The sequence below is a fragment of the Struthio camelus genome, chromosome 1 (assembly GCF_040807025.1).
Source record: "Struthio camelus isolate bStrCam1 chromosome 1, bStrCam1.hap1, whole genome shotgun sequence".
Lineage (NCBI taxonomy): Eukaryota > Metazoa > Chordata > Aves > Struthioniformes > Struthionidae > Struthio > Struthio camelus.
The window spans coordinates 93,013,291-93,026,499 of NC_090942.1; the positions used below are offsets into that span (position 1 = coordinate 93,013,291).

A 13,209-nucleotide genomic window follows, 5' to 3' on the forward strand; every position below is an offset into this window, starting at 1 on the left:
GTTGGTGCCGTCATCCAGTGTGCCGGTTCGCAGTTCCCTGAGGAATCCAGCACTGGTCCAGGCTTTGCCACACAAACTCAGCGTTGTTTCTCCTTTTTAACTAGCTTGGGGATGGCTCCTTGCCCAGCCCTCAGAGCTGCCCACCGACATCTTTGCTGGACTGAGCGGCAGGGCATGTATCATGTACCTCCCAGAGCCAAGGGGAAGGGGAACTCCTGGAGGTGGTAGCAGGAGGGGTGTAGCAGTGGCTCTGGATAGGTGCCACTGTGGGACTGGACCGGGCCAGACCTGGGGAAGGGCGCAGCTGGGTCTTGAGGTGGCCCTGCAGTAGTGGCTTCAGCAGCTTCTGGTGACTTTTTCTTCCAAAGGAGAGGATGTGGATGGCTGCACAGCCCCTGCGTCAGCCTAGTATTAGTGCTGTCCGGGGAGGTTGCTTTGACCGAACTAGACTTGGAATCCCACATGGCTCAGATCCACAAACCAGACACTTATCTTCCCTCTGACAGTTGCAAATAAATCTTCCAAATGGACTTAAAGGTAGCTTGTGCAGTGTTTCTTCCAGAGGCTGCAGACATCCTGAGGCAATAGCCCAGAGAAAGAGAAATTGCAATGTTCATCTACTTATTTATGACAATCCCAAAGTCAGGGTTGCTTGCTTGTTTTGCTGCTAATCTGTTCGGTTTATGCAGCTGCCAGATTTCTGCCCTGTCACGTCAGAGTGTTAGAAAATCTAGGGAATTGCCAGAGGAATTAGGTCAGGTTTGCTGGGGAGGGACGGGCACGTTGCTCGCTGTTCACAAACCAGAACAATGGGAGAAACAGGCTGCCAGACCCTGCGGCACAGATGAGTGGAGGTGACAGACTGCCTGCGTGTTCCCTCCAGCGGGCATGGGATCTGCTCGTCCCACGCTCCTGCGAGAGAGCATGCTGCGGAAAGAGTGTTTTGCCCAGAGGCACAGTTGGGTAATGGGATGAAATGCATGAGCCAAATGCTTTCCCAGTGCCATCTCTGTACAGGAGCTGCTAAGTGTTACTGGTCCCCAGAGCTGCTCAGCCCTCCTTTCGGGTATGGCAGCACTTGTGTGGTCTTTCTCCCTCCCAGTCCTGCAACAGGCAGAAGAGAGGTTCAGGAGTCAGGAGACATGGGTTCTTGCCTTAGCTTTCCCTGTCTTTGACTCAATGTCTCCAAATCTTTCTGCATTAAAGAGAAAACATTGCCAAGACAACAGCTGGATGAAATATTAGGTATCATGGCTGGACAATGAGTTGGTTTAGAAATTACTCAGGCAGTGCTGTTTGTAGGTGGCCCCTTGGTGCATTCTGAAACCCCGATACGCGTACTCCTATGGAAGTCACTGTCACTGGGAACAGAAAAAATGGGATTGAGTGGGAAGATGTAAAGAGGACTGGCTGAAAATACATGGTAGCAATGCTTATTTCTCCATATCTGTTTGGAGAGAATCTGCTGTGAGTTATACTGGTTATATCTGAATTGAAGGCTTCCTCCGAGCTTGTGCTGCTATCTTCCTTGAGGTGTAACAATCTGTGCAAGTTTTGCAACCCTAGCCATCATTTTGTTGCCCTTTACTTTTGCCTTATCCGTGTAGTACTCCATTTTGTATAATATATCAGATTGCCTCCCGGAAGAGCTTTCATTGTTACCAGTTTAGAGCACTTTGATTTCCTTGCCCATCAGGCAGGGCAAAAATGCAGATCCTTGATTCTACAGCACACAGTGCAGAGCGCTGTATGAGTGGTTGAGTCATTTTATGGATTTCCACAAACTGATACCAGAAGAGGAGAAAGAACCTGAACTTGCAGTCACTGTTGATAGCGGAAAAGCTATTTGCTGATGTCAGCAGGAGCTGGACAGCATGTAGTACTTGTCCAGTGCAGCTTGCAGTGCTGAGAAAAAGACTTCTGAGATCTCCGAGAAGAGATTTCGTATGGAAGGACATGCAGAAAGCGATCTGGGGGGTTGTTTCCTAAGTATGTTCGTTCCTTACCTCACCTGCCATGAGCAAGGTGGTCTGCCCTGTGGTTTCAGAGCGTGCGTGAGCGTGTGTAATAGCAGGAATCCCTGCCATTCACTCCGTACAGCGGGGCACGATGGACATACAGCTGTTTGCACAGCTCTTCTTCGCAGGTGGAAACTTGTTCTTCCTTGCAGAGTTGTTTTGTTGGTAAACTATTATCCTTTTCAGCTTTCACACAGTGATAGGGAAAGTCCCCGTTTCAACTAAGTGACACTTACTAAGTTTCTACTAAGTAAGGCAGTGTGGCCCAGCATCTGCCAGGGGAGTGAGCAGCCGAGGGAGAGGCTTCACTGGAAAACCTGGGAGGCACAATGCCTCTTTCCCGGCATGCAGTATGCAGTCACTCAGATGCCTATATACCCTTATATACTAGACTCACACGCAAGCCCTCCCTAACCCAATGCTGAACCCACCTGCAAGCACCACCCAGATAGGTGTTTGTGCAGAGCACTGTGGTCAGTCTCTGCCAGGCGCTCTCAGGTGCAGGGACGGTCACCAGCAGGCACGTAGCATGCTCACGCACAGACATACTTGGGGCAGCACACAGCAAAGTGCTTTGGTGAAGAAGTCTGGCCAGTGCGGGCAGGCACCGCCGCTTATGGCATCTCGGGCCCCCCATGCAGACACATAGCAGCATGTGGCAGCGCATCAAGCCATGCTCTGGCCCAAACGTCCAGGCTTGGACGGGCTCAGAGATGTTCCTGACATCTGAGCTTATGCTGCATGGAGGGTCTGACTTGTTCTTCAGTGCTGTTTCTGTTGAAGATGAGAAACAGCCCTTCCCGCTGCCTAATTTTAGATCTCCACCTTGAGGCCCTACATTGCCGGTTGCCATGGCAATTCCTCACTGCCAGTGTCAGCATGGCTTTCTTGCTTACAGGTGCTTTGGAAATGTCTCTTTTCCTCCTTGCTCTCTGCACCCGAGGAAGCAGCAGCCAAGGAAGAAGGCATGTGGCTCGCTGTACTCTCAGTTCAGGTCTTCTGCTTAGCACTTCCCTCGGGAGTGAACTGCCCACAGGTTTGCAAGCATGTAGCCTTCACCTGTGGCGTTAGGCTCCGTAATGCCTCGTGAACGGCATGCGTTCCCAGCCCTGCCTGACGGACAGTCCGGGCTGTGTGTATGTGAAGCTGCCGCTGCTCTGCTGCTCTAGGTTTCTGCTCTGTGAGCCATGGCGGCAACGAACAGCTTCCTCCGCTGTCTTTGGCCGAGGAGATAGCCGGTGAGGTTGCGCCCTGCAGAGGCCAAGGGTGAAGAGTCAGGAGTGTCCCCGTGTTGTGGTGGATGTTCAGAGCCCGGATACTCCCTTACTTTGGCCCTCTGCTGTTACTCCTGCCCGCTTGCTCTCTGGGCAGCAGAGCAGTGATTCAGAGCGTGGCCCTAACCAAACGAAGCACCCGTCCTACCTGAGACAGAAAAGAGGAACAGTTTCATCACGGCTTTCTGTGTAAATGCCACCGTGCAGCAATTAATAACAACTCTGTGCCCTTTGCCTTCCGCCTGCCGGAGCACGTCTGCACAGTTGGGAGTGACAGAAAGGGAAACGGCAGCTCATCGGGGGGAAGCAGTGTAAAAGCGTGCTTCCAGCCCCCAAACCGTGAGGTTAGTTTAAGTTAAGATGATGGTATTTAAATCCATAATACGCGGTGGAGTCTTTCTGTTTGTCCCCTGCTATTTCAGCCTTTACTGTTCACATTTTCAAGCTTTTACGCAGTAGCTATGAGGACAAGCTATTTAATATTGCAGTGACAGCTGGCATCCTCACCTATTCACGTGTCTCCAAGAGGCAGAGCTTTAAAAACGCCAAACAGCACAAGGTTCAAGGCAAGCTCAGAATATCCATCACAAGAAACGGATTTGCAGGTTGTCACAGAATCAAGAATAAGGTCTCTAAGCCCTGATTCCCAGAGCCCCACCGTATCACCCCTTTGTTCACCACCACCTCCTCAGGTACGCTCCCAGTTGCAGAGAGGAGACTCAGGCATTAGCTCACAGCTTAGCCTGGCAAGCCGCTGCGGGAAAAAGGATGGCAGCTGCTGGAGTAAGAGCTCCCAGCCTGCGGTATGCCACAAACCACTTCAGAGCTGTGCAGCCCTACCAAGGAGCAGTGGTGGCAACTGCTAACTCCATCCGTGCGCAGGTTCACAGAGGGAAATGGGTTCTGGCTCTCCAAAAGGGCAGAGTCGGGATCCGCAGCAGCAGCAGAGGCGCGCAGCGCACCGAGGCAGGTTGCAAGCGCCGGGTACAGTAGGGAGCGCAAGGTAGGAGATGTGAGGTGTAGTAGGTGGCTAAAGGGTGAGGCTTTGGGGGATTTGGGGACGGAAAGGGGAAAAAGGAGCTATGGTTTGTGGGTTGTGGCAGGAGGAAGTGCAGGTGCAGTTTATGGGTGAGCAGTGCGTGGTGGGCGAGGGCTGCGCTCCTGCCTGGAGAAGTCAGACAGAGGCCGAGAGCTGCCTTCTCCACGGGCAGGAGCAGCACCCGCCTAGCAGCTCCTGCCGCCGCTACTGCTGCAGGGAAAGGGAGCCAGCGAGCTGAGTCTGAGAAACCTTGTGCTGGAGGAAGAGGCCAGGTATGCAAAGCAGTTTGATTTCTTTCTTTCTATGGCAAAACCTTGAGATCAGGACAGACGTGCCAACCAGCTCTGGCCCGCCGCCAACCTAGGGCCAGTTTAAAACGGCAGAAAAGACCAACCAGCAAATGACTTTGCTTTGATTAATAAGAAAAATTGGAGGAGCATGGCTTTCTAGTCTGGCAGGGGCCGGTAGGTTGTCCTTAAAGGCCGCTGGCGGTGTCACCCGTGCCAGCTTGGAGAGCTGTGGGCTGGATCCTGGGCTCTGGCATTGTGGGGAAGGCAGCCAGTGGCCAGGACAGGCACATCGCAGGGCTGATCTCCAGCGAGTTGGTGAGGAGATGGGAGTGTTGCCGGCTTCACTTCTGGCACTACTTTAGATCTCAGGCACTGAAACAGGAGCCACGTTTGGCTTTGGGGGGTCGCAGCCAGGGACCTTGCTGCCACTGCACTGCCCAGCCATGAGCAAGGAGAGGCAGAGCACTGCCACCTATTGCCAGCGACCTGGATTGCAAACCTTGGCTCGTGTCATTTCAAGCAGTATCTAACTCTTTTTGTTCTGGTCCTTGGCCCCGAGCAGGGATGGACGCTTGGTTAGAAGCCTTTTACAATAGATCAGCATTTAGGGGTCTACAGTGCAATTTAGATGCACGAGTGCCCAAGCCAGATTCCGACCTGGGAGAATATATTTTGTTTTACTTTGTGCTTTTTGCAAAAGGAGTTATTCTTCCTTTCCCATCTGAAGTTGTGTGAAGTTGTTCTGTGCAGTGAAGCGCTCATGTTGCTCCATTCCACCCTCGGATGAACAGCCTTTCTCCAGAAGCACTTAGATCATTTATCCCATCTCTCTGCGGGAGGCAGCTAAAGAGATGTAGATGTTGCAGAAGAGGCAGAATGTCTTTTGTAGCTCAGAAACGGGATTGATCCACAGGGAAGGAGGAGGAGGGGACAGAATGAGGGTAACAGACTCTCTTGGTGGGGTGAGCAAGCCTGGAAAATGCTGTACATTTCTGAGCTGAGACTGGCGTGTTTGAATATTGTTTATTTATAATGTGGAAAACAGGATAAGCTGTCAGATAGTAACGTTTGCAGAGGGTAGGAAATGTATTCATGGCTAGGTAATCCAGGAGGGAATTATGCAGTGCTTTGAAAGTACCTCCTCAGGCTGGATAACTGTGCAACAGGCCAGCAGAAAAAATATTCTGGAGATTAGGGCAAGGTCATTCAGAAGATGATCTCATCATCACTGTGGGCAGTTCAATGAAGAAGGAATTCACTGTGCAACTGTGATTTAAAAGTAAACAAAAAAACAAAAAAGGATTAAAAAAAACGAGAGGAAAAAAAGTTTACTCAACGTTTGTCATTATATGCATCAATAACACTTGCTCCTCAGGCAAATTCTGCTCTGTTTTGGCCACCTACCTTCAATAGTATGCGATGAAGGCACAGAACAAAGATACCAGCAATGAGGAGAGGTATGGAATATTACTCAAATGAGAAGGTAAAAAGTCTTTGTATATTAGGGAGAAGAATCACAGCAGAACTAATGGGCCTGTCCTTCATTCTTCAGTCTTCCACCTCCAATACAAGCCTGTTAAGGAAGCCAAATGACTAGCTTGAACAAGATACTTAACTTTTAGGTGACAAATGTTATATGTAATGAGGGTCACAAAGGAAATCAGTGACAAAGGAAGGAATTAAACCTAGGTCTCCAAAGTACAAACCCCTGGAACCATCTTCTCTCAAAAGAGTGTCAGTTAAAAGAAATATTAAACTGATAAAAGCAAATGGTGGTTTATCAAAGGCATGATTAACTGGTGGAAATCTTCCCTGTTAGCCGCCACCAATTTGGGAATGCAACAGGACTCAAAAAAGGATTTGACGGTTACATGAACGGTAAGAGTACTTGTGATGACTTTGGCTAGGAGAAAACTGTAAAGTGTGTAAAATGGTTCAGGGCATAAAGTCAACCACTAACTGTCAGGGGCCAGGAAAACATTTTCTCTGTGAGAAGGTTGCTGTATAATTATCCATGTCAGTGTTTGTTCCTTTGAAGCACGTAGTCTTGACCAGTGGAGGCAAGATAATCGGTCATGTAGTTTTGTGAAATATTTTGTGACTGGGGCATTATCTGATGCCTCATGGTGATTTCTTTATCCTATTTGGTATCATACCTTGGAAAGTTTTTTCTCCAGGGTTGTGCTCATCTCCTTCCTAAATGTCTCAACCAAAGCAATTTCTGTTCTCTTCCCTCTATGAAAAATTTTACAGTCAGTAATCCTTGACACCAGGGAATTATTCTTGCCATTTGCACTAGATTTTCATTTGCTCATGTTTGCTCCAGTTCTCTTGGGTGAATTTCCTGGAATGACCTCAAGAACACCCTCCGTTGCTGGGGCTGTGAACTCTAGTTTTTGTGTCCGCTCTTGATTATTGTCTGAGCTCTCCATCTGTTATAGTCATGTCTTTCTTGTCATGTCATCTATGTGTTATTAGTGTAACCCTTTGGTCCAGGCTAAAAGTTAAGTATGTTACTTTTTTTAAAGCTGTGTATGGAAGGCTGCTGCCGTTCCAGCTGACTTGATGTATTTTTTGTTCCTTTGTGTCTTGCAGGAAGAGCCAAGGAGCAAATCCAAAATCTGTGCCAATGTTTTCTGTGGAGCTGGGCGGGAATGTGCTGTGACAGAAAAGGGAGAGCCAACCTGCCTCTGCATTGAGGTAAGGGGGCAGAACAGCTTCTGCATCTGGGACAGGCATGACAGAACCCCCCTGAACCGGGGTTCAGGTCACTGGAAGGGTCCCATGACACCCCATGACACTTAGCTGGAGCTAAGGGTGGTTGGGAGCAGCTGCAAATTCACAATGGCTCTTCAAACAGTGGACTCTTTCCCAGTGTGGTGTGAGGGAAGAGCACTGAAGTGTGTATCCTGTCTGCGGCCTGTAGCCATGCTACTTATGCAACTGCCTGGCGTCTTTACATGCTGGGACGACTTGGCTGGAGGCCTCTTGCTGGGAGAGCCTGGTAGGGTATTGATATGCAGCTGGCTTTGGAGGAGCACTATAAGGAGTGGTCTGCGAGCTCCAAGTCAGCTTGCTCTCGCTGGAGTCTTATTTGAGGCGGTTACAAGCACGCCACCAAAAATCAGCTTTTGTAAAATGGAAATAATCGTGGAAGAGTGCTGTGAGGATGAATCACACAGAACCACAGAATCGTTTAGGTTGGAAGGGACCTCTGGAGATCATCTAGTCCAACCTCCCTGCTCAAGCAGGGTCACCTGCTTGAATAGCTGCTTGAATAGCTTTGTCCAGCAGGGAGCCTGGGATGATTAGAAGAGTCTTTTCCAGCTGTAAAGACACAGTGTCTCCCTGCCCCACTTTGCCCTGCACTTTCAAAACCATTCCTGCTGGGCTTCTGGAAACGGGTGTGCGGCTCTTTGTTCCCACTTCCCTTAGGGTCTGCAGCTCAGACACTGCCAGCCTGGACACTGGAAAGTGAAATGCTCCATTAACAACAAGAGAGTCTTACGCTCTGGATTGCCTTGCCCAGACTGACAGAGACACGAGAAAGAAGTCCACAGCATGAACAGTGGCACTGGTGAACTCTCACTCTGCTGTAGGCTATGTTACTTGCTCTTGACTGCTGGCATATTCTAATTTCAGTGGCAGAAAGGTGGAGCATATTCTGCAAAGAGATGCAACAGAGTTGACCTGCAGGTGCAAGTAGAGGTGCTCAGAACACATTCACAAAAACACCTCCAGAAAGGCATGTCCATGATGCGCAGAGCAGCAGATGCGGGTTTACACTTAGCATTTATGCTGGGCACTGATTTCTCTGCTGTGCTCTGCTTCCAGGAAGGCTCCTGTACGACAACAGTGGCTGAGGCTGGGATAAAGGGAAGCCTCTGAATCTGCACCCATGGGCTTGTCTGCCCCTATGAGGGTTCTTCTGGGGTGGAAATGGGAGCGCTCAGCCTGTTCCAAACACCTTTTGGGGACGAGAGCAGTGCAAAGGGCTTCTCTTGAGCTGGGCTGATGCTAGGACTCATCTGCCTCCCTCTAGCTGTCCGGAAAAGGAAGGTACAAAGCTCTCTTACCTGATTCTCTCACAGCAATGCAAACCTCACAAGAGGCCTGTGTGCGGTAGCAATGGCAAGACGTACCTGAACCACTGTGAACTGCACCGAGATGCCTGCCTCACTGGCTCCAAGATCCAGGTGGACTACGATGGCCACTGTAAAGGTAACCCTGTGTCAGAGAGCAACAGGGCTGGCTACTCCCTAACGGAGCGGGAGCCAGGAGTGGAGCATGATAACATGGCTGGTAGGGCTTGTGCCTCACCAGCCAGGACCCCCTCCCACAGTACCGGAGTGAGGAGAGCAGGGTAAGCCTGGGAACGGTAGCAAGCTTCAACCAAGAGTCCAGCTCGTCAGGCAAATTTGTGATAAGGAAGTAGGTCCGAGGTCAAGCCATGAAGTCAGGCCAGAATCAGGTCTGATGATGGTAATCCGGGTCAGAAACAGCCCAGTGGTTGCCAGGCAAGTCCATAGTGATGAAGCAGATCTGACCTCAAGGTGGGAAGGTAGGCCACAGGTCGGTATCAGCAGGATCTGTGGCCAGGTACAGCCTGCAGCAGAGCTGGAGATGGGCAAACCTACAACATATCTCAAACAAGAACTAGGGGCTCAGGCCTGAGTTTAAATGGAGCCCTTGGGCCAATGGGCAGAGTATGTGGATGGAGACCCTAGATGAGGCTGATCAGGACTATTAAGGTCTAGTAATGCAACTTAAGGCCCTGACAGCCTACCTGTGCTGGGCTCTTGGAGCTATTGTCTGCCTGGGTTAAGGGAAGGGGAGCACTCTGGAGAGCAGGGCAACCTCTTTCTCCAGTCCCATGGCTGGAGAAGGGAGCTCTCCCTGAGCTTATGGCTTCAGTCAGGTGGCTCTTTCCATCTAGCTGCTGAGGAAAGATCTGTTCCTCTGGTAAACGCTCAAAGCACATACTACCATCCATGTTCGTGAGAGACTTCAAGGGATTTTAGGAGAAACGATTTTGCCTCAAGGGTGGGGCCTTTTACCTCACCCCCACATCCTGGGTCCCAGCCTTGCACATGTCCGTCTGTCTTGAATGGAAGGATGCTCTGCTAAAGGAGCAGCTCCAAGACTGAGCACGTGAGAAGAGAGAAGTAAAATAGGCCAGGACTGTCTGACCTTCTCCGCTTGAGTAAAACCTTTGCCAAAATGAAGGTCAGCCTAATAACTAGGCTTTTTCTAAAGGCTCCCAGGCTCTTCTGCTTTTGCCCACATTTCTCTCAGGGTGGGAAGAGGTTCGTATTGCTTCATGTGGTGTCAGAAATGTCCTCTTCTGTCTTTCCATTAACAGAAAAGAAGACTGAGAATCCAGCTGCAAGTCCAGGTGAGAAGCCATATCCTTGCCTTGCTGGGGCCTTTGTATGTATTTAGGAAGAGAGGTGGGAAGGAAGGCCTGCTGGGGCAGTTGCACAGCTCTTTATAAAGGTGGTATCTCTGCACTGGCTGTAGCAAGGTCTGAGTTGATAAATGAACTGGAGCATGATTGTCCAGCTCTCTACTCCTGGCTAACCTTTCAGTGCTCATACACACCTCTCCTGGGCTCTTCACTGTGCTGGGATGTCTCAGGGACCCTAGGCATGCACAAGGGGAAAAGAAACCCAGTGTGCCCCTGAAGACCCAAGCTGTGTTCTTTGCCCAGGCTGAGGGAAGAAACACTCTTACACAGTTCATTGGGGATCAGAGACACAGTTATAGTGGAGCTGCTGTCCCCACCTCCATGAGCAGTCTTTTAAAAGGAGACTTATGCTTCGGGAGTGGTTAATGGATAGGCCCGGGGGCAGAGAGGCAGCACTGTGTAATGAATAGGCTTATTGGCTGGCGAGTCAGGAGGTTTAGCTGAACCATCTCTCCCGTCAGCCAGCAAGAGTCTGATTACGTGTGCCTGGTTTTCCCCCTTATCCTTTGCCTTGTGTATTTAGGCTACGGATTTTGGGGGCATGGCCTGTGCTGCATAAGGGGCCGCTTTTCCTATCCAAGGCCTCCAAGTGCTGGAGCTGTATAATCATTAACTTGAGTGTCCTAGGATAGATGAGAGCAAGCCCTCACGGAAGCCTAAGGCAAAGGATCGTGTCAGGGCATGACCACTACGTGTAAACGGTTGAAAGGAACTTCAAAATGAAACATGCGGAATCCCTAGATTTTTCTTCATCTGTCCATCTGATTGTGATTGCAGCCATTGAATTTGGAAGGAGATCCGTAGTGTGTGTAAGGGACAACATAGACACTGCTTCCCCTTCCAGCTCCATTAACCTGAGGGGAGATGTGGCAGCTCTTAGAAGCCAGAAGATCTAGGCTTTCAGTTCTTCTTCTAAATACAAAGTTAGGTCCTAGCACACAAAGCAATATCCACCTAGAGAAACCTGGCACCGCAGAGCACTGCAAGCAAGCACAGTTTGACCCCATCTAATTTCCAGTCTGAGTGGGCAAGCCAGGGCTTTGAAGAATGAAATCTCCTGAGATACTGGGCCCTAAAATTTAAGGTTTGGGGAGATCTTGGTGGAAAGGCTTGCGCAATCTAGTCTATCCCTTGCAGTGAATGGAAGTTTTAGTACTCCAGGGCTCGTTTTTACGTTGCATCAGAGGGCCTGGAGACACCGTCCAAGGTCAGTCAGCTGCCTTCCTCCTTCAGTCTGGGAGCTCTTCAAGCCAAGATGAGTCAGCTCTGGGTTGCTACTCCACAAGCTTCAGGGAGAGGAAGACAGAAGGGGGAGGGTGGGAGTGTCATTTGCCATCCTTGCCACATGGTGTCACCCACAGCCCATCTGCTGTTCAGCACGTGGCACCTCTGCTTTGATCTGGCCATGGCTCATCTCCAAGGACCAAGGGGCCTGCAAACTGCCATCAGGACTGCCTGTTTGGTTTTTATTTCCAGTCATTTCTCTGTGATCTCCCTGCCAACTTTGTTTTTCTCTTCCTGGCTTTCTCTCCCACTACCCCTTCTTCCGTGACAGTTGTCTGCTACCAGTCGGACAGGGACGAGCTTCGTCGCCGTGTCATCCAGTGGCTGGAAGCTGAGATTATCCCAGATGGCTGGTTTTCCAAGGGCAGCAACTACAGCGAAATCCTGGACAAGTATTTCAAGGCAAGGAGCGCAGGGCCTGCCGAGGCCAGGGAGTATTTCTTGCCCTGTCACTGCAAAACAGCTGCCACATCCTGCTCCAAGAGGCTCCAGTGTGTGACGTGCCAGTAGTGATGGGGCCAGAGAGGTCTGATATATCCTGTGGCATCACGTGCTCTGGGCTGCCTGCAGCAGCTGCTGCCAGAGCCACTTGCACAGCCGATAGCACCAAACTGGGAGCATCTCTAGCTCCTGATATCTGGCCTGCCCTGATAAGAGGGAGGAGGGAAGGGCAAGCAAGCCTGAGGCAGCCAAGGGAAGGACCAGTCTCAAGGGGTGGGAGAGAACCACAGGAGAAAAGGTGGATGGAAATGCAGGTACAAGGGGCAGCAGGAGGAAGAACAAGAGGCTGGCTAAGGAGCAAAAAAGCCTGGCTTGGTACAGAGGCAGGTGTTGGAGTGGGGGCTGTTGCTGATCCTTTGTTCCAGGCAATCTCAAGGCCACAGATAGGGAACGCTTGGAGTTTTGAGGGGGGTCTCTGCTTGGGAGGAATATGCCCCAGCTGTGGCAGAGAGCTGGCAGTCCCCTAGCCCTCTGCGGAGAGAGAATAACTGCCTGCGAGGCTCAGGCCCTGCAGTAAGCCAGTTCCTCTTCCTTCCTTGCGGTCAGTCCATCCCTCGTCTCATTCCCACCTCCTCGGGTACCCGGCGGATCACACACGCCGCCCATGCTGCTGCCACATGCGCTACCGCGTCTCTCCCCCTCGCGCCCGCCTCCTGATAAAGACTTCAGTGCGCTCAGGACGGAGCTGGAGGAGCAGGTGGGGAAAACGGGGAGAGCGTTTAAATCAGAAGCTGTTGTCAGCGAGAGATTAATGGTGCCTGACAGGAGTTAGCGCTGCAAGCAAATTTGCCATGGCAATGGCACCCCCTGGTGAGACAGGAGCTGGCCCCCATGCTCCGCAGAGCCTCTCGGCCTTTGTAGCCATTAACGCTGGCGCCTTCTGCGGAAACCCCTCGGGACCCACTGCCTCAGGCAGCCCTGTAGGCGCCTGCCAGCCCCTGGAAGCTGCAGTGTCCTGCAGAGCGGAGCTGTGCACTCCCTCCCCTGCAAACACGCTGTCCCCAGCTGCCTTTGCCGAGGGCCTCCCGGGGCCCCCGGCTTTGCAGCGGCCGTGGCCTCCTTCCACTGCCACGGCCCAGGTCACCCCCCGCCAGCCCCCAGCCTGACAAGGTCCTGATGAAATCCTGTAGCTGCCCCCCTCTCCCTGGACCACTCAGCCCTGGCACAAGTGGGCCAAGGATGAGGTGAAGCTTTTTCCCCTTTTCTTTTTGACTGGTTAGCAGATGTATTAAGCCATCTCCCGCATAAGATCCTGACTTGTGTGGATCACTCGGATGTAGGTCGCACATCTGGGGCCTTCAGGCCTAGACCTTGAAGGACGTCGTGTCGAGAGGAG

The 13,209-nt window shown here is 51.2% G+C and overlaps 1 protein-coding gene across 1 annotated transcript in view; it reads left to right on the top strand.

Moving 5' to 3' along the window:
• Positions 1-13,209, top strand: part of FSTL1 (follistatin like 1) — a 55,675-nt gene that overhangs the window by 33,565 nt on the left and 8,901 nt on the right. Inside the window, exons 3-6 of the mRNA XM_068958047.1 lie at positions 7,217-7,321; positions 8,713-8,842; positions 9,984-10,016; positions 11,644-11,774. Of these exons, the coding sequence (XP_068814148.1) occupies positions 7,217-7,321; positions 8,713-8,842; positions 9,984-10,016; positions 11,644-11,774 (399 nt within the window). The remainder of the gene's footprint in view (positions 1-7,216; positions 7,322-8,712; positions 8,843-9,983; positions 10,017-11,643; positions 11,775-13,209) is intronic.